At 41.6% G+C, this 23718-nt stretch overlaps 1 protein-coding gene across 1 annotated transcript in view; it reads left to right on the plus strand.

The window, feature by feature from the left end:
• Nucleotides 1-287: 287 nt before the first annotated feature.
• Nucleotides 288-23718, plus strand: part of sema3d (sema domain, immunoglobulin domain (Ig), short basic domain, secreted, (semaphorin) 3D) — a 28884-nt gene continuing 5453 nt past the window's right edge. The window contains exons 1-17 of the mRNA XM_056417524.1: nucleotides 288-362; nucleotides 7963-8220; nucleotides 11759-11919; nucleotides 13820-13882; nucleotides 14032-14151; nucleotides 14249-14342; nucleotides 14741-14869; nucleotides 16623-16759; nucleotides 18459-18573; nucleotides 18758-18827; nucleotides 18922-19066; nucleotides 19580-19802; nucleotides 20259-20347; nucleotides 20634-20675; nucleotides 21418-21575; nucleotides 23032-23096; nucleotides 23252-23391. Of these exons, the coding sequence (XP_056273499.1) occupies nucleotides 8013-8220; nucleotides 11759-11919; nucleotides 13820-13882; nucleotides 14032-14151; nucleotides 14249-14342; nucleotides 14741-14869; nucleotides 16623-16759; nucleotides 18459-18573; nucleotides 18758-18827; nucleotides 18922-19066; nucleotides 19580-19802; nucleotides 20259-20347; nucleotides 20634-20675; nucleotides 21418-21575; nucleotides 23032-23096; nucleotides 23252-23391 (1959 nt within the window). The 5' untranslated portion in view covers nucleotides 288-362; nucleotides 7963-8012. The remainder of the gene's footprint in view (nucleotides 363-7962; nucleotides 8221-11758; nucleotides 11920-13819; nucleotides 13883-14031; nucleotides 14152-14248; nucleotides 14343-14740; nucleotides 14870-16622; nucleotides 16760-18458; nucleotides 18574-18757; nucleotides 18828-18921; nucleotides 19067-19579; nucleotides 19803-20258; nucleotides 20348-20633; nucleotides 20676-21417; nucleotides 21576-23031; nucleotides 23097-23251; nucleotides 23392-23718) is intronic.

Here is a 23718-nt window from a genome sequence, read left to right on the forward strand (position 1 = left end):
GAGCCCCTCCCCTCCGTCAGCGGCGGCGCATAATTGGGAGTTTACGTCTGTTTTTCGCGGGGCGAACTGCCAGAGTACCCAGCCATCCAACACACACACATACACACGCACGTGCACTCACACACGCACCACAGTGCATCAAGAGTTCAAGAGCGCGAGTGTGCGTTTGACTGCAATTAAGGGGAGTGGAACTGGGGGAAGTATCCGTTTATTCATCCACTTCTCTTTTGGTCGGGGCGCAGTTGCGCACGCGTTCATACTTTTGGTTGCTTCTCACTGTGCGTCAGGCAATTAGGGCGAGTGACGCTGCGGTCCACAGCGTGGGCATGTGTTGCATGTGAGACGCGGATTTCACTGCGCAGGTAAGATGAGAGACGTAGCGCTCGTAGAAATACTGTTTTCTCAGTTCATGACGTTCCCATCTGTTGTATGGAATTAACTTGCAAGTGTACTTGTGTTGTGCAGATGATATATCGCGACAGTCTGAAGGTTTACGCCGTTTTAGACATGTATTTTTCCCTCGAAATTTACACATCTTGCTTTACCGTTTGTCTATGTGTCATATTTTGATATTTTTCCGACTTTGAGTTCTGTAGAGAAGCTCACCAAATTTCATAAATTCAACCCTTCAAACCCAGGATTTGATGTCTTTTGACTTTTTAGAAACTCCGAACAGTTTTGTGACAACTAACTTTTCACATAATACAAGGGATTTTGAGATAATGTCATGATCCTTTGAAGAATTTGTATTCGTGTGCAAGAAAAAGATAATTCTTTTGAATTATTTGTATTGTTAAAATCACCAATATGTGTCATGCATACTGTACTATTCACCAGGCAGCACTAACGTGTTCTTGAATTGTGCAATTTAATGTGACTATAGGTGCACTTAAACAGTCAAGTACTTTTTGATGATCCCGAATATTGTGGACAATGCATTATTCAGTTAACTTACCTTTCTTCTGGAGCTCAGATCACTATCATCTGTGTAATTCGTGGTTTACTGTGCAGCATATAGGAATGAAAAAGAGTAATGTGGCTTTAGTGGTACTTATTTGATCTTCCCCCTCCTGTATATCTAACTTCTCAAGGACCCACTCGCCACTTAATGCGCTTCTAAAGGTTTATCTAACTCCCTACAAGGCGCTTGGGGTTAGGGGGGGGGGGGGGGCCTGTGAGTGAGGCAAACAACAGTAAGGGCAGAGAGATGGGAGTTGTGTCGGTATGGATTTCTCTGGCAGAGTTTCAGTGCTTTCGATCAGCATGGCTGAGGAAAATAAATTATTTCTGCTTCGGGCCACAGAAAGACAACTCAGAAAATCTTGTCTGATTTTCTCCTTTAAACTTTGTCCAACCGTTGCGTCACTGAAGTGGTCGGCTGTCAGGCATACTTCATGCAGTCTGCTGTGTACACCGCACAACTGCAGATGGGGCAGGCAAATAACTGCTGCTGAAATCACAACCTGGAAGTGTACGCAGGTGATCTTTGGAAACTTTAAAGGCACTTTTGAAAAGTGACAGCATACTTTTAACTTATTTCTGTGAGAGCTCTGATATAGTTTGGATTATGTTTTTCCTAATAATTCATAGTGTGCGTCTGGTTGAAGGGTTTCGGTGGTTTATGTGGGTTCCTTTGTTCATTGTCTCACTTTAAACCCACCCTGTGCTAACCCAGAGCCTCCTCCTTGCTTTAATTCACCCCTGTACTGCATTGCTTGTATGGTCTGATCAAATGTTACCCTTAAAATCACAGCAACAATATTCAGCTGTGTTTTGAATGGCCATCAGCATCATTCCTGCGCTCTGTGACAACGTCATGCCATTCACGCCGGGACTTTTTCCTGGACGGTGATGAAAACTGAAAGCGTAAAAAGTACCTTCTCAAAACTCAACCGGTTTTGAATGGAATGCCTTATTAAAACATACTTGTCATGTTGCACACTCGCCTTGTATGGTCACGTTTCCAGAATCCTTCAGCGCACACAGACTAAGCGGTCAAGGCACCTTTACTGCAGTGGCGATGTTAGACAGTCTACAACGGCTAGTTGCCAATGACTTGCAGACAGACATCCTGGCTGCGTTTGCTGCCCTGCAGCTCTGTGGCCTCCGTGTTTCTTCTGTCTCTCCTGAACTTTACTGGAGCTGGTGTGGGGATAGTGGCGTCACAAAAGCCTTCCGAGGACTGAGAAAGAACAATGAACCTCTTACAAAAACAACAACATTAATGCTCTTGAGAGGAGTTGTTGCGTAGCGTGCATGAGTGAACCCTTGTATCCTCAGGCCGTCAGGAGACAAGTAGACCACTTACCACTGTCAGTCACTGTTTTCATGCCCTGTTGCTCCCATCTGCCTCTCAGGATGGTATAAGCTTACATGCACACATATGTTCATACATGCAGCCACTCATCCACATTCAGAGTAGCACAACTGGGTCGTGTCCTCTTCAGCATAGAGTTACTGGTTTTGTTGTCCCTTATCAACAAACCTATCGGCATGTTTACCTAAATGCTGTTGTCTCAATTACATGCTTGCTGTATCTCTTTGGAATAGCCTCTCAACTCTGTTTCCACTTTATGCTTTTTTTCATTTCCGTCCGCTCTATTGAAAATAGTTGAACCATAGCTCGAGTATCGCTTTCCTCTCCCGCTCTCCCACCTTTCCTTTCACCCTGGTGTGATAGCAAACCTTAGATGGCACAGTCTAGAACTTGTAGGCTCCGTCTTCCATCGGCAGATTGGAGGATTAAATATTTAACGAGTCTTTAACAAAAGCTGCAGAAACAGTATTATGTGTCTTTGGTGTATTTGGTTCTCATACCAGCAGTTGCCCAGATTATTTACCAGTTATTTTTTTCAGATAACAGCTTAAAGGAGGTGCACAATGTGGACAGGACCTCAGGGTTGGAATTGTATCCATCTCCTTAGGTTTTTCTCCACAGATAAACCTGAAGGAATTCCACTGGAGTGTTGTCTCGTCTGGGCATTACTGTTCACTGATTTCATGCATGGAGAAATGTGTGATTGTCATGAGTTGTCTGCTATTTGTATTGTTGTGTTGTGATTGTGTGCAGGACATAAAGGGTTTACACCGATCAATTATCACATACACTCTTTTGTGCAGTGGAGTTAACTCTCAACATCATTTAGTTGTATGAGAGGTTCAATCTGTAATCAGACTGCCTGTGGATTTTCTGATTTATAGGATTCATTAGCAGGTAAACGGCTGCAGGAAATACAGACATTCCTAATGGCAACGGATCAAATGTTGTTGTTCACGGAGAAGGATTAGATATCCTTACTTAACATATGTTGGACTAGGCATTCATTTACTATTTAGGGCTGATTTACTGCTGCATCTTCAACTTCAAAGCCCATCGATGTCTGTATCAGAGGGTTTGGATGACAACATTTTGGGCAGAAGGAAATATTTTGGCAATTTATTCAGTTTTATGATTTATATGTAATTTCCCAGGAGATACACATGTTGTGCTGATAGATACGGTGTTTCACTCAGATACGGTTGGGTAATGTTTTTGGTTTAATCTAAAATGAATCACAGCTTGCGACCTTGATGTTTACTTTATGACTTGGAGTAAACAAAATGAAGGAAAAAATAGTTAGTAAGTTTCCAAAAAGCTTTAGTGTATTAGTATGTAGGTTGAGGTCTTTGAAATCAGTCCATAATAATCTTACATCGCCAAAGTATCACATGTTTCATATTTTCTTGCACTGGCAACAGTTAATTTTCAGCATACAGTTAAACACTATGAGAGCTGCACTATGTGTTTGAGGTGTTAGCTTTATTATGGCAAAATAGTTTAAACAGGTTAGACGTCAACCCTTCAGATCAATATTACTAGTTTGTATTAGCATACTTTGGAGACAGAGCTAACAGTGCTACTTTACTTTGTTTCTAGAAGCCTCTTTATGGAAATAAAATATACCGTATATTATAGTGACAAGACCTTTGGACAACGAGTGGTGCTGGCCTGTATTTGAGCAGTTTTGTGTTTCCTTCTTTACTGCTCCCTATAACTGTAGTTATAGCCCACAGAGACATTTTAATGCTCCTTGGAACTTTGTAGCTTCATAGTTTGTGTTTAATGCAAACACAAACAGTGTGGCTGGTGGCTGTCCTGTATTCTCTCTTTGAGACATGAACTCACACAGACTCACAAGAGAGTTACATGCTTGCTTAACTGCAAGGCTGAAAAAAGATAATTGACCGTTGCCAAGTAAAACAAGCAATGTCTTGAGAGCCAGAAACAATTACCTATGTTGTTCTGTGGTCGGGGAATATAGACAAATGGCTATGCTAATGCGCTCTGTCCTGTGGAGATGGAGGGTTTGATAGTAGTGTTCTCTAAAGGGCACCTGGGTGTTGCTAAATGCCTCGTTAGGGGTGGTCTCTGTGTGAGAATGCCCATTGCCAGAGCACTTCTTCCCCATCTGCTCAATGTCTGCAGATAACTTATGCTGGGAATATTCTTTATCCTTAAAAGTTCAGCTACTTAACATTTCTTGAATAGCATCTTAATAATAGATGTTGGATCCTCATTAATCAATGGCTGCTGGTGAATGGTTGTTTTATGGCACATATTCACTGTATTTGTTTGACGTTGAGCCCCAAACCAAAAAGGTTTATCAGCTTATTTGAGTAGGTGACATCAATAAGATGCTATATGTTTGGGGATCAGAAGCCAGCAGCCCCATATTGGCTTCTATGAATATTAAATCTTTCACCATCGCCATAAGGATTGTTTCCCATCATCCCCTGCACCGTTTGCTGGCCATGCTGCCAAAGACAACAGGGACTCTAGCCGCCAGGAAACAGAGGTGTTAGCTTAACCCACATGGCACAAGCTGTCTGTTTCTTCTCTTTCACACCTCTCTCTCTGTCACTGTTTTTTATCCCTTTATCTCTTTTTATTTTTATGATTCACTTTTTCCCAGTATTGATTGACTGGCAACGCATATGTCCTTCCTTGCTATATTGGGTGACCATCTCCCATCATTGAATGGAGAATTATTAATGCTGCTCTTCCAACACATGAGCTTTCTCTTTTGTTTGGGGCCTATTCTTCTAGAGGGGCGCTGCACAGGCCTGTACTGCTGATGGATGTAGGCACTCAAGCAGTAAAGAGAGATACATTACTCGAACGCTACCCACATGGGTGACATCGTGTCACTGCTCCCCTGAAGATCCTGCAGGGAGGTTGAGCCCCACTGCCAGCACTATCGCTGTCGCTCACAGCGTGTGCAAAGACTGCATTTAAACTTGCCCACTTTCTCACTCTTTTTGCAAATTGCCCATCAATCACACGTCACTCTATATCTGTATTTCTAACCCTGAAGGTGTGAATGGGCTGCAATTTGTCATCTTAAGAAAACAGCAGTCTGTTTATCAGGGTCTAATCTCCTCCAGTTTGAAGCTATGGGGGGTGGGGGGTGGGGGGCTTGGATGGGTGCCACTCTGCTCTGATTCTCCGCGATGAACTCAAGTTTCAAACACCAGATGTCAACATTGGACTGGGAAAGTAAATTAAGTGAAATGACTTGTACTTTTACAGCCTGTATATGTCTGCCGACATGCCATGCAAATCTGTGCTTGTAGGTGTGAATTAATGTACGTTCTCAGAGTGTCAATTTATATGCGTATCTTCCTAAGCGCTGCATATGCAATGTGATCTTCTCTTTTCTATTTTTACAGTTCTTCCAACTGAAGCAACATGAATTTAAGATATCGATGGCCAAAGTGCAAAACCTCCTATCTGCTGAATTCATTATAAAAGTTAAATATATATATATATATATTTGTATTTAGTAAAAAAGTGAATTTTTCGATTGGAGGTTTTGCTCTTCGGCCATCAATACGTGTCAATATGTGAGTGGATTTGCCGCATCAGAACTATTCATTTAGGCTGACATTGTTTATTTTGTCACTAGACAGGTCGATGTGTGTTATCTGAGATGGGGGTAGAAGGAAAGTAATGAAGGAATTGTTGCAGTAATGTTTGAGTGTGTGTGTGTGGCGCGGCGCATTCTTTTGATGCATTCATTAATTCCTTCATTGATTGCCTGGTTAATTAGTAGCACGATAGTCGTGAAATGTGCGGGATGCAGTTTTAAAAACACTGCTTATATTCATTTGGTACTTAGATAGGGAGATGCATTACGTACGGAACAATTCTAATTAAAGGTGAGGTTATCATGAGGTAACGATACATTCCACTGGGGAACAATACAGAACTTTTCTTGAAGTTGCACATATACACCAGTATGTGTGTAAATGTGCCAAATTACACCTGGTTAAGAGTAAATAAGGAACAATTATGAAAAAAGGAAAAACAATGAAGATTCATAGATAACTAGAATGGGCACTCGGTAGAGCGCATACCTTCGCATATCACAAGATTGGGCATTGAATTATGAACATTTTGGCATTAGTTGCATGCCAATTGGACAAAAATGTATCGTGCTATGGTAAAAAAAAAAGATGTTGACCTTTCCATGACCTTGACCTTTGACCCGATTGATCCCAAAATCTAATCAAATGGTCACCAATCATCCCACCAAATTTCATGCGATTCAAGAAGATTTTGACCTGTTCATGACCTTTGACCTTGACCTTTGACCCGATCGATCCCAAAATCTAATCAACTGGTCCCAGGATAATAAACAATCATCCCACCAAATTTCATGCGATTTGGTTCAATACTTTTTGAGTTCTGCGAAAGATTTTGACCTGTTCATGACCTTTGACCTTGACCTTTGACCCGATCGATCCCAAAATCGAATCAACTGGTCCACGGATAATAAACAATCATCCCACCAAATTGCATGCGATTCGGTTCAATACTTTTTGAGTTTTGCAAATAACACGCATACAAATAAATAAATAAATACACGGCGATCAAAACATAACCTTCCGGCATTTTCAATGCGAAGGTAACTATACATACTTGGATACTGGTTCCTTTCAATAGTTCCTAGTTTCAGGCACACTTTGTTAACTGCTCTGTTGTTAATCTGCAGTTAATTGGATCTTTTATCTCCTGATTTCTTTCTTACTTGTTTATCGATGTAAAGTGTTACCAAAGAAAATTATCTCTGCAGACATTTGTTGTATGCCCTTCAAAACCTTTGTATTGTGATGGTCATTTGTTTATGTTTGAAAGAGCATAGTTATATGAACATCACATATATGTGCACGACTATTGCAAATCAATAAAAAGAGCCACCACACAATAAATATATTCAAATGGCCAACTTTTTAATCCAACCTAGATGTTTGTCAGTTCAAGTGACTCTTAAAATTGGCCCCAAGATGTCTGGTTTTTGCCACATGGATTTCCCTTTGTCTCTTTTTCAATTCCCACACATTACTTTAGTTCTTTTTTAGCAGAAAGAAGAGCGTGGGTTCCCATGACTGTTCACTCATACGTCTCACTTACCATCAAGTGTGAACTAATGCGTGTGCTACAGACCTCATTTAATGCACTGTGAAGTCCCAGATAGGACGTGGTCATTTTTTTACAGAACATAAAGGAGGAGCTGACAGGGTCAGAAGCCAGTGCTAAAAGTAATGGCAAGTATAATTTAGCTAAATAATTAAATTAATTATCCAAGTCAAAAGGAGATAGAGGGGAGAGAGGAACTGAAAGAGGCATGGCCGAGTAAAAGATAGTAGAATGTGACTGTTTTGTTAGCGTGACCTTTGTTTTGGGCAAAGATTTAAAGGCCACACAAAAGGGAAGCTAGTGACAGGCAGCAGCTGATGTCGGACAGGCAAAGAGAGGGGACATGCCTGTAGGGCTCCATGGTGAAACGACTGAATAATCACAGCAGGAATCTGTGTACATATCCTGAGCAAAGTTAGATGAGACACACACTCATGCACACACACACACACACTTATAATTGCTCCACCCCAGCTTGACTCTTTACTCCCGTCTCCCTCCAGGGTTGCAGAAAAGGACGGAGTGAAAGCGGAACAAGAGCACTCAACACACCATGAAGAAAGGGGACTCTGGTAATCAGAGTCTGGATGAAGTTGGGGATCTGCAGTGCATGTCTGGCAGCAATTATGGATGCAAAGGGAAGAGGATTAAGGTACTATCCCATCCAGTGGTCCCATTAGTGGGATTGATGTTTTTGGCCACTCTCCCTTTTGGAGCAAGCATCAAACAAACTGTCCCCAGAGTCAAACTCAGCCAAAGAGGTAAGAAATATTGTTGATTTGTCTTTTAATTCAATTTGTGTTACTTGTTTACATTTTGATATGTTCCGGATTGAAGTTTGCCAAACGAATTGTTAGTTTTAAGCCATTTTGGATATTTGATCTCATTCCAACAACCTTTGTCATCAGGGCACTTATTTAGCTGGAGTTATTGTCAACATGCATATTATGTAAATCTATGGACTCTCACTTATCATTCCCTTGATATATTTAGTCTTTTTCACACATTTCTTTCTGTAAGTATATCAGCCATTCAGTGTCCATCTTCATAGACCGTGTCTAGCTTTGTCTTTGTCTCTCCCTGTAGTATTTGGTCTCCTCTATAGTATTCTTAACAGTCCAACTCTGTTATGCTGTAAATGGTCTTTGAAACAACACCGTAAAGTAGAGTGAGAGATGTAAGATTCATTTGCTGATCCTTTAGCTCACTTCATAATTCCCAGTTTGTCATGTTTGATGGGCTCAAGAATGTCCCTTGGTCACACTCTATTAATCCTCTCATTGACAGAGACCTACTACAGAAGCCTGCAGTTACTAAAATACAATGTTTTTGCAGCCCATACATTTCACATTGATGTTCCTGGTCAATAGTAAAACTGTCGTTCAATCAGTCGTGTGTATGTTAGCCGTTGCCTGCGATGTGCTCCATGTGTTTAGTTTTGCGTCAACTGTTTGCTTTTTGCCACCGGGGGAAAGCTGAATTATTGCTGCCCTTAAAATCCATTCTAAACTCCAGGGCAAACTTAACTTCAAAGTCTCCTTCCCCCGTTCTCTTTATCAGTTGCAAGAATCCACAGAAATGAACTTCAGTCTTACTCCATAAAATTTAATCCCCACTGCGACCTAAAAGTAAACTCACTCTGACTTCAACCTCCAAAAGCTCTCTTCTGGTCAAGGACTTCCTTAACCCACAGCTGGAAACAGATATGTCCTGTTGGTCCAACTTAAATAGATGTAAGTAGCTGGAGGAGTATTGATTGAGAGAAAGAGTCTACTCGGCTGTTATGTGAGTATTTCGCTCTAGAGTTTGTCTCATTTCATGTTTGTTCCATATAAAGTTAGATCAAATCTAGCAGTACATTATTTCAAACCATTTTAATGTGGCCACATATCTGTGACAACCTTTTTGATACTCTATAAGGCTGTGACTATGAGCACAGTCGACCGATCTTCGAAGAGGCCGTCCAACTGGTGGTTTCCGTTGGACCGTAGATTAAAAACAAACGCTCCTCCGACCCCGTGCACACGTCATGCACACTTCTCATCATCATCTCCTCAGTGCACACGCTTCAAAAGCAACACCAACCAGCAGCAGTGATCACTCTTCAAAGATCGCATCGCCCTCCTGTGAAAGCACGGCTGTAGTGAGTGAAGGGTGAACGGATCAAAGTGGAATCATCTGTGATTGAGTGAACACCTCTAAAATAACTCCCTTCTGCTCCAAACGTATGAGGTCCCCTCTGGAGAACACATCTCAAGTTCAAATTTGGTCCAGAATCACAACACAGATATTGTGGCCTTCTGCCAAGTGAGAAGTGAAAGCATCTGGTTGAAATATTGTTATTATGCTGCACCTTCAGATGGTTGTTATTCCTTTGTTTTTTAATATGTGACCAAAGAGACAAAGCTACATCACATGCCTTCAATCCTTAGTCCTGTGATCTTTATTATTCATTGTCATTTAATCATAAAGTAGAAAGACACATAATAGGACATGTCCTTCTTGTAAACAGTTTATCAATACATAACCTCAATTTAGTGAGCAGATGTGAAGTAACATGATGAATCTGTCTGTTTTTGAGCTTGTCGTTGTTGGTTTCTTTATTTATTAGTTCTTATAAACATTAATGGCTGTGACGTTACTCTGGCTCTCCTGAAGCCATTGACAGAACATCCTACTCTGCATATTAATAATAGCAGATCGAGGCTGTGATAATGCAACATGACAACAGCAGCCTCATCTCAGCTAGCCTACATCAAGAGTAGCCTACAGTGATCAGTATAGTAGTTACATCTAAGGAATATTGTTTTAATTTATGCTAAAATGATGTGACTCTTCTCCCAGAGGATATGATAGATTCATATACAGCAACATTACAGAAATGGGTCTTTTCCACCTCATGGTCTTACATCAACTTCAACTTTCAGACACAAGGCATTGATGCGGCTAATAAAGCGTCATCTCACTAATCCTGTGTTTCCTTAGTTTTATTAGTGAAATCTTTTACACTCATAGTGTTATAGAGCCTACATCTGGTTGATCAGCAGAGCCTCAAACCTTTGGCATCAAGCCAACAGGTTGATATCTTACAAATAGATGTGTGGATGAGAGAGCCTCAGAGATCCAGCGGAGGAGCAAATCAGGAATTGTTTAGGGGGATGAGGGTTCTCTTCTCTGGAGAAAGGTGTGGAGCACTATGCTAAGCAGCAACAGCTAAGCAGGCGGTTTCTGTATAGGCTCATCGTGCTACATGTTTACGGAGCAGATTAGCGTTAGCCATGGGCTAGCAGGCCTAATCTCTCTGAGGTTTAGCCTGCTGGGGTCTGGAGTGTGTGTAGGGGTGAGAGATATGAGCGTGTGGGGGTACTGCTTGCGTGAGCTTGTGTATAGGAGGAGGTATTAAGCAGGATTGCGTGGTGTGGAGGGGTCCTAGAAGTTCAAATATTGAGGGTTGGTAACCTCTCCAATCCCTCACACCGAGAGGGTAATCACAATGTCAACCCTTTCAGAGTTACTCCCACATGACTCCCCCACGTTGAGCCAGTGTTTATTCAAAGCATGTTGCTATAGGCCTACTGGCACACTGAAAAGAGCGTGGTGACAGAAGAGATTTCCTCAGATCAAGGAGATCAAGGACAGTGCTGAGCTGAGAAAGTAGTCAGTGCTAAGCTCACAGAAATGGTAGCTCGCTGTCCAACTGATACTAACACAATAAACAGCATGTTTACAGTATATGTGGACTCTTCATATGCAGTTTATTTAAAATGCTCAACAGCAAACTATACCATCATCTAGTGGGTGAGCAGCAGGTATTCCACCTGTTATTACATTCTAATGAGACAGGTGACAGATAGTTTTAGAATAAGTAAACCGGCCACCTCCTTTTTAAAGAGCTGATTTTAATCCTGAGAAGTATCTTCATGGTAAATTCAGTTGCTATGAAAATACCCTGAGAAAGATATCTGATAATGCATCCACTAAAGTACTGTTTTGGTACTGTATCCCTTCTCTATCAGCATGTGTAGCTAACTTGAGGATTAGGCAAGTTTCAAGTCAAGCAAAGACACGTTGTCTTTTTGCTAGAAGAGGAAACGCAGCGCTTGTCTTTGGGATTTCAGTGTATGTGAACTGAAGAGAATACATTTCGTTTGACAGCGTAATCCTGCTAATTTTTTTTTCCAACATACCATAATTCAATGCTAGATGATTCATTTTTAATTGTAAGCTCTATGCATGTACTGTACTTGTGTGGGTTTATTAATCTCTTTACTTGTGTCTATCTGTTGCTCTCTGGGCCAGAACTGCTGCAAGCCGGCAGTGTATCCCTGTTTATGGGACCCTCTGATGGCCTGCACTCCCACTCGCTGCTGCTGGACGAGGAGAGGGGTTGTCTCTTGTTGGGAGCCAGGGATCACATCTACCTGCTCGACCCAGACAATCTGGCCAGAGCCCCAAGAACGGTACACTACGCTCTCAAGAACACTGAAGAATGTGCACATTATACACACAGTAGGAGGCTAGGGAAAGATCCAACCTCAGACATAAAAACGAGACAGAATTAAATTGAGTGCAGTAAATAAAGAGCAACTTTTGAGTTTGTAGCTTTTCAGGCCATTTGCTAAACTCGAGAGGTTATTTAGGTAGACAATGAAGTGTTTACAGCAGATTTAAGAATCCCCACAGCCACTGACAGGAGGAGTGCACTGTAAGACATTCAAGTCTGAACAGGAGGTGGAGTTTCTCCTCCACACACAGTAAATGAGCCACCCTGCAGACATCCAAACTCCTGCTTGGAGTTACTTGAGATGTCGTAATAACTAATTTGTGTTTCGTTGTGAGCAGCTCATTATTCCAGAGACAGCCCATGCTTCAGCTCATGACACTTATACCCGTCTTGCCATTGATTGAGGTGATGTAAGGTATTTTGTTTCCATTACTGTGTTGCTAAGCTGAAATGAACTCAGCAGTGTATTGTTTTAGAGAAGAGCTTACCTCTCGGTCACAGGCAGTCTGAAACTGTCTGTCTGGAGAGGTCAGGTCATCAGGGTGGAGGGCACACACACAAGTTATAGACACACCAGAGAATGCACGCTCACACTTAGACAAACACATAAATGCATTTCGACGGATACCATATGTTAAAGTGTGTAGGCGCGAGTGTTTATGCAGCTGAGACTGTGTGTATATTTGATTTTTATCTGGTTGTTTTAACTCTCAAAGTGTTGCCTTTTTGTTGCTTCTCTGGTTATTGATACTGACGCCAAGAGATATGCACCAAAAGTATCATTATATGTGACCTTTGGGATCAGCCCTTGACAGTGACAATGATCTAGAAAAGCAAACTTTGTGTTTCAGTTAATGAAGAAGCATACCTCGAAAAGGGACCTCTGGGCACTAAAACATATCCAAATGCTCTGCGAGGAAACATTCTAGTTGTTTCTTTCTTGATATTCAGGAGATAGCTGCTATGTCGTAAACTATTGACCACAGTCTTTAAATATCCCCAAATGCTGTGGTAAAACAAGGCCACTGATCACTTCACATTCTGGCCTTCAGAGCCAGTTGAAGCCCTTCACATGCTCCACACAGTACTCAGTCAACACATCACGTTGTAACACTGTTTTTCTGTATGAGTTCCTCAGCGGCATGCAATGCTTTGGGATCATGAGATGTTTTAATTTTTGTGCTGGTGTATGCATGTATATTCAGGCTCTGGGGACGCATGAATAAGTTTGGCGATAGCTCTCCTTGGTAGGATTTAGGGGAGGTAACACGCTAATAAGCACATAAGCCTGTTATAACACATCTGTGAACATGGTGGGTGTACATCGAAGGCACACTCGATGTTGTGCGTCCATTGTTCGATCATACCAGCACCTGGAGGCGTTAATTATTGTACAACTGAGATCAGTAGTTCAATAATCCCCATAATGTTGCAGAGAGGCAAGGAGCAATTTGATAATTTGATTTACGCAGAGAGTTTGCAACATAATACCGGAATGTTAAATAGAAAATGGAAAATTGTGTTAAACAGAAATGGCTCTAAATAGGATTTGATAGAGAATATAGAACTGGCTTGCCTGAACTTGAAAGTTTGTTTCAGAGTTGAGGGGCCCTGGTGGCAAAGGCCTCTTGTTTTTAGCATTTAAAAGCCACTATGTACATTTTGGAGAATCTTGGGCTGCGATTAAGCTCATATTAGGTTAGGGACTCAGGGGCCTACTCAGTAGTACCCTTTAAAGTGATCCATATAATCTTATAATCCACTCTAAAGTACACAAATAGTCAGTGTAGAGTTGCTTAACAGCAATGTTGTGACTGGTATACTATGTTTTTCTCATTGTATTTATCTGTCATTAGATTCACTGGCCTGCTTCCAGAGACAGAGTCGACATGTGCAAACTGGCAGGCAAAGATGCAGATGTAAGTTCTTCTAAAGAAAGTCACGTCTTGATCTCTGAAGTCTATCTGTACACTATTGTGTGTTATCACATATATATATATATATATATAGTTCAATCAAACTTCTTTTAAAAGTCAATCCCTGCTCTTATTGCCCCTGCTTGTCCTAGTTGGAGTGTGCTAACTTTGTAAGGGTGCTCCACAACTACAACCGGACACATTTCTATGCCTGTGGGACGGGATCCTTCCACCCCAACTGTGCTTTCATTGAAGTCACTGGACCCAGAGAGGTGAAGTAGATATTAGTGAATATTAGCTGACACAAGTTCAGGAGTGTTGCATTTAACTTTGTGAAAGTTTAACGTGACAATCATCATCGTCTCTCAGGATGGTGTGTTCCAACTGCTGTCCAGCTCAGTGGAGTCTGGCAGATTGAAATGTCCTTTTGATCCCTTGCAGCCATTCACCTCAGTCCTCACAGGTAACAAGAGCAATCACAACACACTCTGGCAGTCCTCTGCCTGCCTTATCTTGTGTGCACCAGAATTGCATTGCCGCACAGCATTATTTACCCAGGAATAAATGATGTATCCACTCAGTTGTTTGAATATCTTTAAAGAAATACGTACATTTATGTGTTTGTTTCCTGAAATGTTCCTTAGTCCGTATTTTGGTATTTTACGTGTTCACTGAGATAAGCCCATTTTAGGTAAACACTAAATTATAATGTAAATTCAAGTCAAATCTTTGTGGTTGTGTACATGCTAAATGACTGCTATTTTACTTTTAAATATAAGTATACAAATGTTATATAGGTGCTGATTCATTTTCTTCATATTTGAATGTCAATATGTATTAACCTGTGTCTAATTGTTCCAGATCAGTACCTTTACGCGGGCACATCGTCAGACTTCCTGGGCAAAGACACAACGTTCACACGCTCCCTCGGCCCTCCACCCGACCAGCACTACATACGCACAGACATGTCTGAAGAATACTGGATCAATGGTACACACAGGGTTGAACATATCCATATTAACACGCCGTTATATTATATTAGCTCTCAACAATTATTACTGCTTTTTCTCCAAACTTCCAGCCTCTTTACTGATACAAAGAGCCTCTCTGTGCCTTCAAGGTGGTTATTGGCATTCCAGTGTGGAGGAAACAGCACACTTATTCATTTCGCTGAAACTTTTATATGAATGCCATAGCTGAACAGAGACCACACCTTTAGGGGAATTTACAGTGTGCCACAAAATTCACGTTCTTAATTACACACACACACACAAACACACATACGCACACCGACAGGCACGCATAGTCGTCACTGAGGAGGGAGTCACCTCTCAATGTATACATCTCCCGTCTCGAGTGTTTTACAGCCGCTGATGGGTTGTCGTGTATTAACTGTTGTCACTGGGATTTGAATCCTTACACATGGCCTCCACATTTCACAACCACACAGTCAGCGATGTTTGGAGTCATTATGTGTCTCTCTCCCTCTCTCTCTCTTTAACTGTGTGTTGGTGCCGGCATAGAAAAAGAGCACATCTTGCAGTGCTTCTGGTCCTTTGAGCCTGTGAAACATCTTTCCAGTGCTGCAGGATGAACAATTACCTTCTGTCGAGTGTAAGCAGTCGTACATTAAGCTGTTCCAGTTGGGGAATCACCCTCTGGTGGTTGGCTCTGCTTCGAAGGGTTGAGCTAATGTTGATGTAATGTCACTGCAACCCTAAATGCAAGCCGTTGGACTAGTTTCCACCTGAATCAGGACACTGATGCCAACATGGTGTCGATCGTCTCCTCTCCCCACAGCTTTTTGCTACATCACATGCGGCATTAATCAAGCTTGTTTTTCTTGTGTCTTTTAAAGCTGCAATAATCTATATTTTTATAACAAGAAGTCAAACGGCCGTATGTACCATGAAACCTGTCCTACCTCTGCAGTTCCACTCTGTGTTATATTAGCTTTCAGCTCTGATAAACCGTCTGTATGCTACCTGTCTAGCAGCAAAGAGCACTCACAGGTGGCCACTTGCTTGTCAGAATCAGAATCAGAAATCAGAATCAGCCAGGAATGTTTACACAAACGAGGATTTTTTTTGGTAAACACAATGAAGCATTCAGGAGCCAAAGGGACCGAGTTTCCCTTTTTGTTGGCGGAGACCAAAACAGAGCAAGACAGAGAGTTATTATTGGTCTTATATGCATTTAGTGTTTAAAAACACGACTCAAAATGAACGCTTATGTTGCTCTGTGTGTGCTCGATGTGTTAATGGGAAACGTATTCCGTTTTATAAGGTGGTAAGATGTAAATGATGTAATTGAAGCTTACAGCTTGTTCCAACGCCCACAATCAACTACTTATAACTGAGTACTGTTTCAAACATTGGGGACACATGATCAGGGTAGATATTTGAGCCTGGGTGTTCCAGTTAAAGAGGATCTCTATGACACACTAGTGCCAGACAGGCGGAGAAATCATAGAAAAGTAAACAAAACTGTTCTTAAACTACCCTAAATATCCTGGAAGTCGCATGTATCAAACTATATAGCAATTTTATGATGTGTCTGCAGCCCAAGCTTAGTAAATATAAACTGTAATAAATCAGACTGTTCTGTGTAGAGCAAGAGTGTAAATAAACATGTGCCAAGTGTAGTGTTAATGCCACCTCAAGTCTACAGCGTATGGCAAATCCATTACATGACTTATAATAATAACACTCTCCTCTCTCTCTTTTCTTCTCCATGTCTGCAGAGGCCCGGTTTATATCTGCTCATCCTATTGCAGACACCTACAATCCAGATGACGACAAGATATACTTCTTCTTCCGCGAGGTGTCGTGGGAAGGAAACAACAAGAGCATCCTGTCCCGAGTGGCTCGTGTGTGCCAGGTGAGATGTTACACGACGGGTGTAGAAAGTGTGAGGTTATCCAGAGGGTTAGACAGGTAGGGAGGAAAGAGGGAAGAAGGGGGTGGAAGAGTGAAGAAGTAAAGAAATTGAGCTTGGAAGACAGCGTAGGTGTAACACTATGGGACTATAGAGAAATACAGTAGGAGTGTAAAAGCTCTTACAGAGTGTAGGGGAGTCATAACACCTACACCCCTCTGATCGGATAAGCATCTTTGAGTCAGCCTCTACAAAAGTGTTTCATGTCCCCCAGGAGGAGGCTTTTCTGATACATTCCTCTTTTGTAGTCGTATAAAAGAGTCTATCTTTGGCTGTAAATCGTGGTTTCATCCCCTTTGTGCTCTGCCAACAGTGCATTCTTATTGCTGCTGCCTACTTTGACGCTGAGCTCGATGTAGGTCTTCGCGGTATCATCTTTTCCCTCAAAAGTTTGAAAGCATCTTCATTAAAAGGGTGATTAAAAAATGAATATTTAGTCTGACTACATTAAATTATTTAGCAGATGCTTTTGTCCGATGCAATTTTCAGTAAGAGCATCCAGCTTTTAATGTAACAGGAGCTACAAGTCATAATTCAAAGGTTTACGCTAGAAGCCCAGTGGCAAACCTTAAATTCATACCCAACAGGACCCAATACAAACGTTCTCTTTGTTCATGCGTTAGATGCTGCAAGACATTTTAGTATAATGTTTCAGTGCCAATTATGTTCTATTTGAGGACATGTCAAAACAACTGTAAGCTTGGATGGCACTGCACAGATGACTGGAGGCGAATAGATTCCTAATTGGGGACCTTTTGTACAGCATACAGTGCACCATTAGTCCTTCCATATGGGACTAGCCCACACAGCAGTTTAATATTAGCATTCAGAGGCCTATTGCTCCATTCTTAGAAAAAGGCTTTCAGCCTATTTATGATTTAGGAGTACGCTGCAAACAAGACTGGAAGGAGATTCCTCTGGATTACACCCCTTTATTTATTTTGTCTGTCTCTTTCAGACTCTGAATTTTTCCGTTACTTTCATTATTTGTAAGTGTGTTGTTCCCTGAATGTAAAAGGAGCGAAGACACTTCACTTCAATCCTCTTTGAAGATGATCACCATTGGGAGACATCATCATTAAGTGCTTTCTTTGTGTGTGTTGAACCCTAACTCTAGATCTATTATCCTCTCAACTTTAAGTGGGAGGATCTCTTAAATTTTGAATGCAATACAAAGAGGTGCACTTGAATGTTCTTACCAAAGCTTAATCAAAGGTTGCGACTTGAAATGCTATTCATATGCTAAAATACAACCTGCATTATCAGTCTACAGCCTCACTTGGCTTTCGTACTCTCTTCAAACATGCCATACCTCCATTTGTTTCTCTTCTCCTTTGATGTCTCTCCATCTTCTCTCGCTCTCCCTTTCATTACTCCAGACTGTCATTATACTAAGAAGGTCTCCTTTGTGCTGGTTAAATAAGCAGATCCATACTGAAGGCATGCGGTTCAACTATTTATTTTCAGAATTAGTGCAGGAAATCTGAGTCAGGCTGCGGCGCTGTGTGTCGTCTCTGTGTTTAAATCCCTTAGATAGATCACAGATTATGGTTAAGTGCAAAGAGTGTATTTATTGGTTTTCCTTTGGTCATCTTGGACAGCTGCACGATGTTGACTGTTTTTTGCTGTGGTTGTGTTTCAGAATGATGAGGGTGGGCTAAGGAGTCTGACCAATAAATGGACCACCTTCCTCAAAAGCCGACTTGTGTGTTCGATCCCCGGGCCAGACGGAGTGGACACGCACTTTGATGAGCTCCGTAAGTGATTTTGAAAATAAATGGTGACAATCGGGGGCCAGTAAACTGAGTATCGTCTCCCAGAGTCAACCTTATAAATTCACTTTTCACATTGTCAGCAGTGACGCAGTGTGAGAACATCTCTTCTGTGCAGATTAAGGTAATAAAACAGATTCCTCCATGTCGGTTCCTCTCTTTCTTATAGAGGACATATTTCTGCTCCCGACGAGAGATGACAAAAACCCCAAAGTGTATGCAGTCTTCACCACCTCCAGGTAAGTTCAGTATTCATCTCACTATCATCAACACTACAACGCTCTACTTTTCTTCCGTGGCCTTAACCTGGTCTCTTGTTTCCTCTCCTCTCAGCTCCATTTTCCGTGGCTCAGCAGTGTGCGTGTACAGCATGGCGGACATTAGGGCCGTGTTTAATGGACCTTACGCACACAAGGAGGGGCCCGACCACAGATGGGTAGAATATGAGGGGAGGATACCGTATCCACGTCCGGGAACGGTGTGTTGCCAACAACCTAAATATGATTCTTTGCACAAATTAGAAAAATCGAATCCTTAACTTTCTTGCTAATTACAGAATAATAAACATAGCCTAATTCAAAAATGCTGTAGGGTTTGCATGATGTCATCTGCACATGGTGTATGACATAACCGTGGCTTCATAGAGGTTACTTAACTTAACTTAATCAGATTCTTCTTTCCTTTCGTTGACAAAACATAATCAGGGGAGGGAAAGAATGTACTGGGAATTAAGTGTATGCTTCAGGTGACCAGCTGTTGGAGAAATAGTATACCCAGAAAGGGCGAGTTGGAGTGACAGATGTTCCAGATGTGCTTTGTCTCCTGCTGTTCGTCATTTCACCACCAGAGGGAGGCTTGCAACATTACATTGTCAGACAGAAACGGCTACAAATAAATATAGAAAAACGGTCACAAACAATCATTCTTGGAGTAAAATCATGTGAGTGTGAAACATTTACAGAAGATCAACATGTTTTACTTTGTCCTTTAGTGTCCCAGCAAGACATATGATCCAAGGATCAAGACCACCAAAGACTTTCCTGATGAGGTGGTCAGCTTCGTTCGATTCCACCCTCTCATGTATCGCTCTGTCTACCCTCTGACCGGCCGGCCCGTGTTCACACGTGTCCGGGTGGAGTACACGCTCACTCAGATTGTGGTGGACAGAGTTCTGGCGGAGGATGGACAATATGAAGTCATGTTTCTGGGAACAGGTGAGACACACGCTCCTCACTTGAAGTTCTATATTTCACCAGCAGAGGGCACAAGAGCACTTTGAATTGTCTTTGGCCTTAAACACACTGATTCTGCTGATACCTTTATGGCCTTGCAGTTGGAAAAATAGAAACATATTTAGTTGCACTTGTATCCTGGCTCTTGCACATACTAAAGTCTGGGAGTGGTTCAGTGCTAAAATTTAGTTTTTGCCTTAAGGTATGGACCAGAAGTGATTATTTTTATTGGATTAGAAGGCAATACAGTACCTGGTTGGTATGCATTATTCACTTCTGAATTAAAAATGAATGTTCACACATCCTGCATTCTCTCTCTCTCTCTCTCTCTCTTTCTTTCTCTCTCTCACTCACTCTCTTTCTCTCTCTTTCTCTCTCTCTCACTCACTCACTCTCTCTCTCTCTCTCTCTCTCTCTCTCTCTCTCTTTGTGTCGTAGACGTCGGCTCAATTCTGAAGGTGGTGAGCATCACCCAGGACAATTGGTCAACAGAGGAGGTGGTTCTTGAAGAACTTCAAGTTTTCCAGGTACTGTGTGCAACACAGCTGCACACACAAACACAGAAAGAGAAGAACATAACATTTCATTCCCTCCATGCTTTTTAATAGATGATGCCAACTGTTCTCCGCTGTCCTCGGTGGGACAGTTGACTCGTATTCATCGGGCCTCTGTTGCAAACTGCAACACTGATGTATTTCTTTTAAAGCTAATCATCAACCAACTTATTTGTTGTTTTTACTCAAAAAGTGCTCCAGCAATATGAACTTATTGAGGCGTCAAATTGAGTGACGCTTGTTTGTTTGACTTTCGCAGGTTCCCTCTCCCATCCTCAGTATGGAGATGTCTTCTAAACAGGTTTGACTTCCTTCTCATCCATTTAATTCCCACACTTTTTCTCTGCCTTCATTCATGCCACATGCATTCAGTGTGTGCCTGATGTGGCACGATATTTACTTTTTTTAAATCCCCAATTCATTCATCTATTAAATCTCTCTCTCTCTTTAGCCTTCCCCATATCCTTGTATCTCTCTCTCCCCCTTCTGCCTCATTATCTTAGGGTCAGGGGTGTCAGTAGACACTTCAACCCCAATCATTTCCTCCATTAATCTCCAGCAGGGCTTGACCTGTGTCATGTGTCTGTATGTGCGCGCTCGCTAGTGTTTTTCCGGGGAAGTTCTGTTCAGAAATCTGTTGAACTTTAAACGAGTCAAAGCAGATCCCTTGAGTCAAATTTGTAAAAATTCTTCACATTCGGGAATCCTTAAATCTCTGTGGTCCAGTTTAAGTGCCCGGTTTAAGGTGGTGAGTATTATTGTTATAAAGCCTTGACCGCAGTTATTCTTGAGATTAATTAACCCGTACTCTGAGGAAATATTGACATATGAAGAGCATATGTGAAATACATCTTTCATTTATTTTTCCAGCCAATCAATCAATGTACAGTTTTATGGACTGCTTCTGTTGCTGCACTTTGTTTTAGTATTCTTTGTTTCCTCTACCCAAAGGAAATCCCTTTGCGTGTAATACATTTTAATGTGATATGGATCTATATGTTGACCTTGTCCTAAAGCAGAGTGTGGTGTGTATTTCTCTATAGCAACAGCTCTACGTGGTTTCGAGTGAAGGGCTAGCCCAGGTTTCACTCAGCAGATGTCAACTGTATGGCCAAGCCTGTGCTGAATGCTGCCTGGCCCGAGACCCCTACTGCGCCTGGGACGGACACACTTGCTCACAATACATCCCTGCATCCAAGAGGTACGCTAAACCCGTGAATATTCACTTTGCCGACTAAGTAGCAATACCCAAAACATGAGAATTTATCTCTTTTGATTATTTTTTGTTTTGAGCCTCACCCACAGTAAAAATGTCGGATTGATAAAGTTCAAATCTGTAACTCTCGACACATTCAAAAGACAGGAAAGAAAATGAAGTGTCGAGTGTCCATTTGTGAAACCACTCAGGTGTGCAGAGCTGCTCATTCATTTTTGAAATATTTGAATATGGCATCGCATGATTTACAGCAATACATTTGGAAATATATGTGATCCAATCAAAGAAAAACCTTTAAATGTACCCTTTGTTGCCCTTCCCATGTGTGTGTGTGTGTGGGTGTGTCTTCAAGGCAGAGTTTATAGTTCTAGCTAAATATGTTATATATTTTGGTTGCCCTCATCACTGTTTCTCATATCAGAGCATTAGTATTAGTATTAGTCTATTGAGGCATTGATTGGCGAGATGATGTTCCTCAGCTGATTAATGTTTCTGTTATTCAACTCTTCTCGCGTGAGTCCTGCTGGTGCAATACACGTGTGTGTGTGTGTGTGTGTGTGTGTGTGTGTGTGTGTACTGCTTGTGTGTCTGTGTTTTGTGTTTGTGTGCTTGCTTGCACGAATCGAGGCTCTACAGAATCGATACCCTACGGTTTGAGGTCACACTGCCATATTATTGGCCAGTGGGGATGCTGTTATGGTTTGTGGAACAGTGGAGGTCTGCGTTTGGTCTCCACAGCTCTTTGAAAGCTGATCTCCACACTGTAGGCTGCAGATGTCCAAGTTCAAAGAACTGACAGGAGGTGGAGGAAGTGAAATCATCAATAAAAACTGAAGGAGCTCAAATGAGCATCACTAAAGTTGAGGCCAAAGAAATAATAATTTAAGTGAAAAAAACTAAACAATCTGCAGTTTCCCTTGTTTTGGGCACTTTATTTAGGAAAGAAGTTTCAACATCTCGAAACAAGATAAGGTCAGTTTGTGCACTTCAAGAAAATGACCTGTGTTTGAAGAACATTTGCTGAAATAATTAGATTGTTATGGCTAGATCACAGAGAAAGACACAGAAAGACACAGAGACACAGAGTTAGTAATCAGAGGTCGCATTAAATCACATTTTAAAATACTGCTTGAGTTAAATACGGCAACTTCTTGACATTTTTCTTTCCTGTGTATGCAAATCTGACATTTGAGGAAACATACCCCAGTTTGAGATGTGTGAGAGGTGTTTTTTGTTTAAACTTCTTTTTTTAACACGCTTGTTCAGAATTGCATTCAGTTTGGTTATTGTTGTCCGTTTGAACACTGATGATGATGTTCCTGAAGATGTTAAAATTCCAAAATAATATCATCAAACCTGCAAAAAAATCAGAAATAAAGGTATCGGTGACGTCTCTTTCAAAAAAGACATGAACTTGAAAAACAGTTTGTCTGTTTTTCAGGCGAGCCAGAAGACAGGACATCAAGCATGGGGACCCTGCCAGTCAATGCTGGGACACGGAGGACAGTACGTATTCCTTGATCTCTTAGGAAGTTACACATATACTCAGTGAACAGAGAAAAGATTCATTCAACAAGTCGCAAGAGGAAACCTGTATGAGGTGCTTTTTTTTAGAACTAGAGAAAAGGCTCTTGGATCGATAACAGTTGTGTTTCCCTTAGGTCTTGTTGGAGGACGGGTGGAGGAGAAGGTCCTCTATGGGGTGCAGAGCAACTCCACCTTCCTCGAGTGTATCCCCAAATCCCAACAGGCTCAGATCCGGTGGTACATCCAGAGACTTGAATCCGATCGCAGGGAGGAGGTCAGAGTGCACCCGTCGACACACGTGTAACCTCACCGTCCTAATTGTCACTGGAACATTTGTCATTTCTTTACATAACAACTTCAAAGCATCCGAAAACATACATTACTTTAACCTCATCTGCTATGAGGCCTGAGCATTAAACCCATCAGCGACTGCTCGAGGCACAAATCACTTTGCTGCATGTCCTGCTTATCTTGGAGAAGATAAAGTAGTGCTTGGACCTCGAGGAGGTTTACAAAGTTGAATACCCAGAAGTCACATCCTTTGTGGAATTATAGGTAATAAGGGAGTCATCAATCAAGGTCTCACTAGTTCCTTGAATAC

Source organism: Pseudoliparis swirei, chromosome 6, assembly GCF_029220125.1.
Source record: "Pseudoliparis swirei isolate HS2019 ecotype Mariana Trench chromosome 6, NWPU_hadal_v1, whole genome shotgun sequence".
Taxonomy (NCBI): domain Eukaryota; kingdom Metazoa; phylum Chordata; class Actinopteri; order Perciformes; family Liparidae; genus Pseudoliparis; species Pseudoliparis swirei.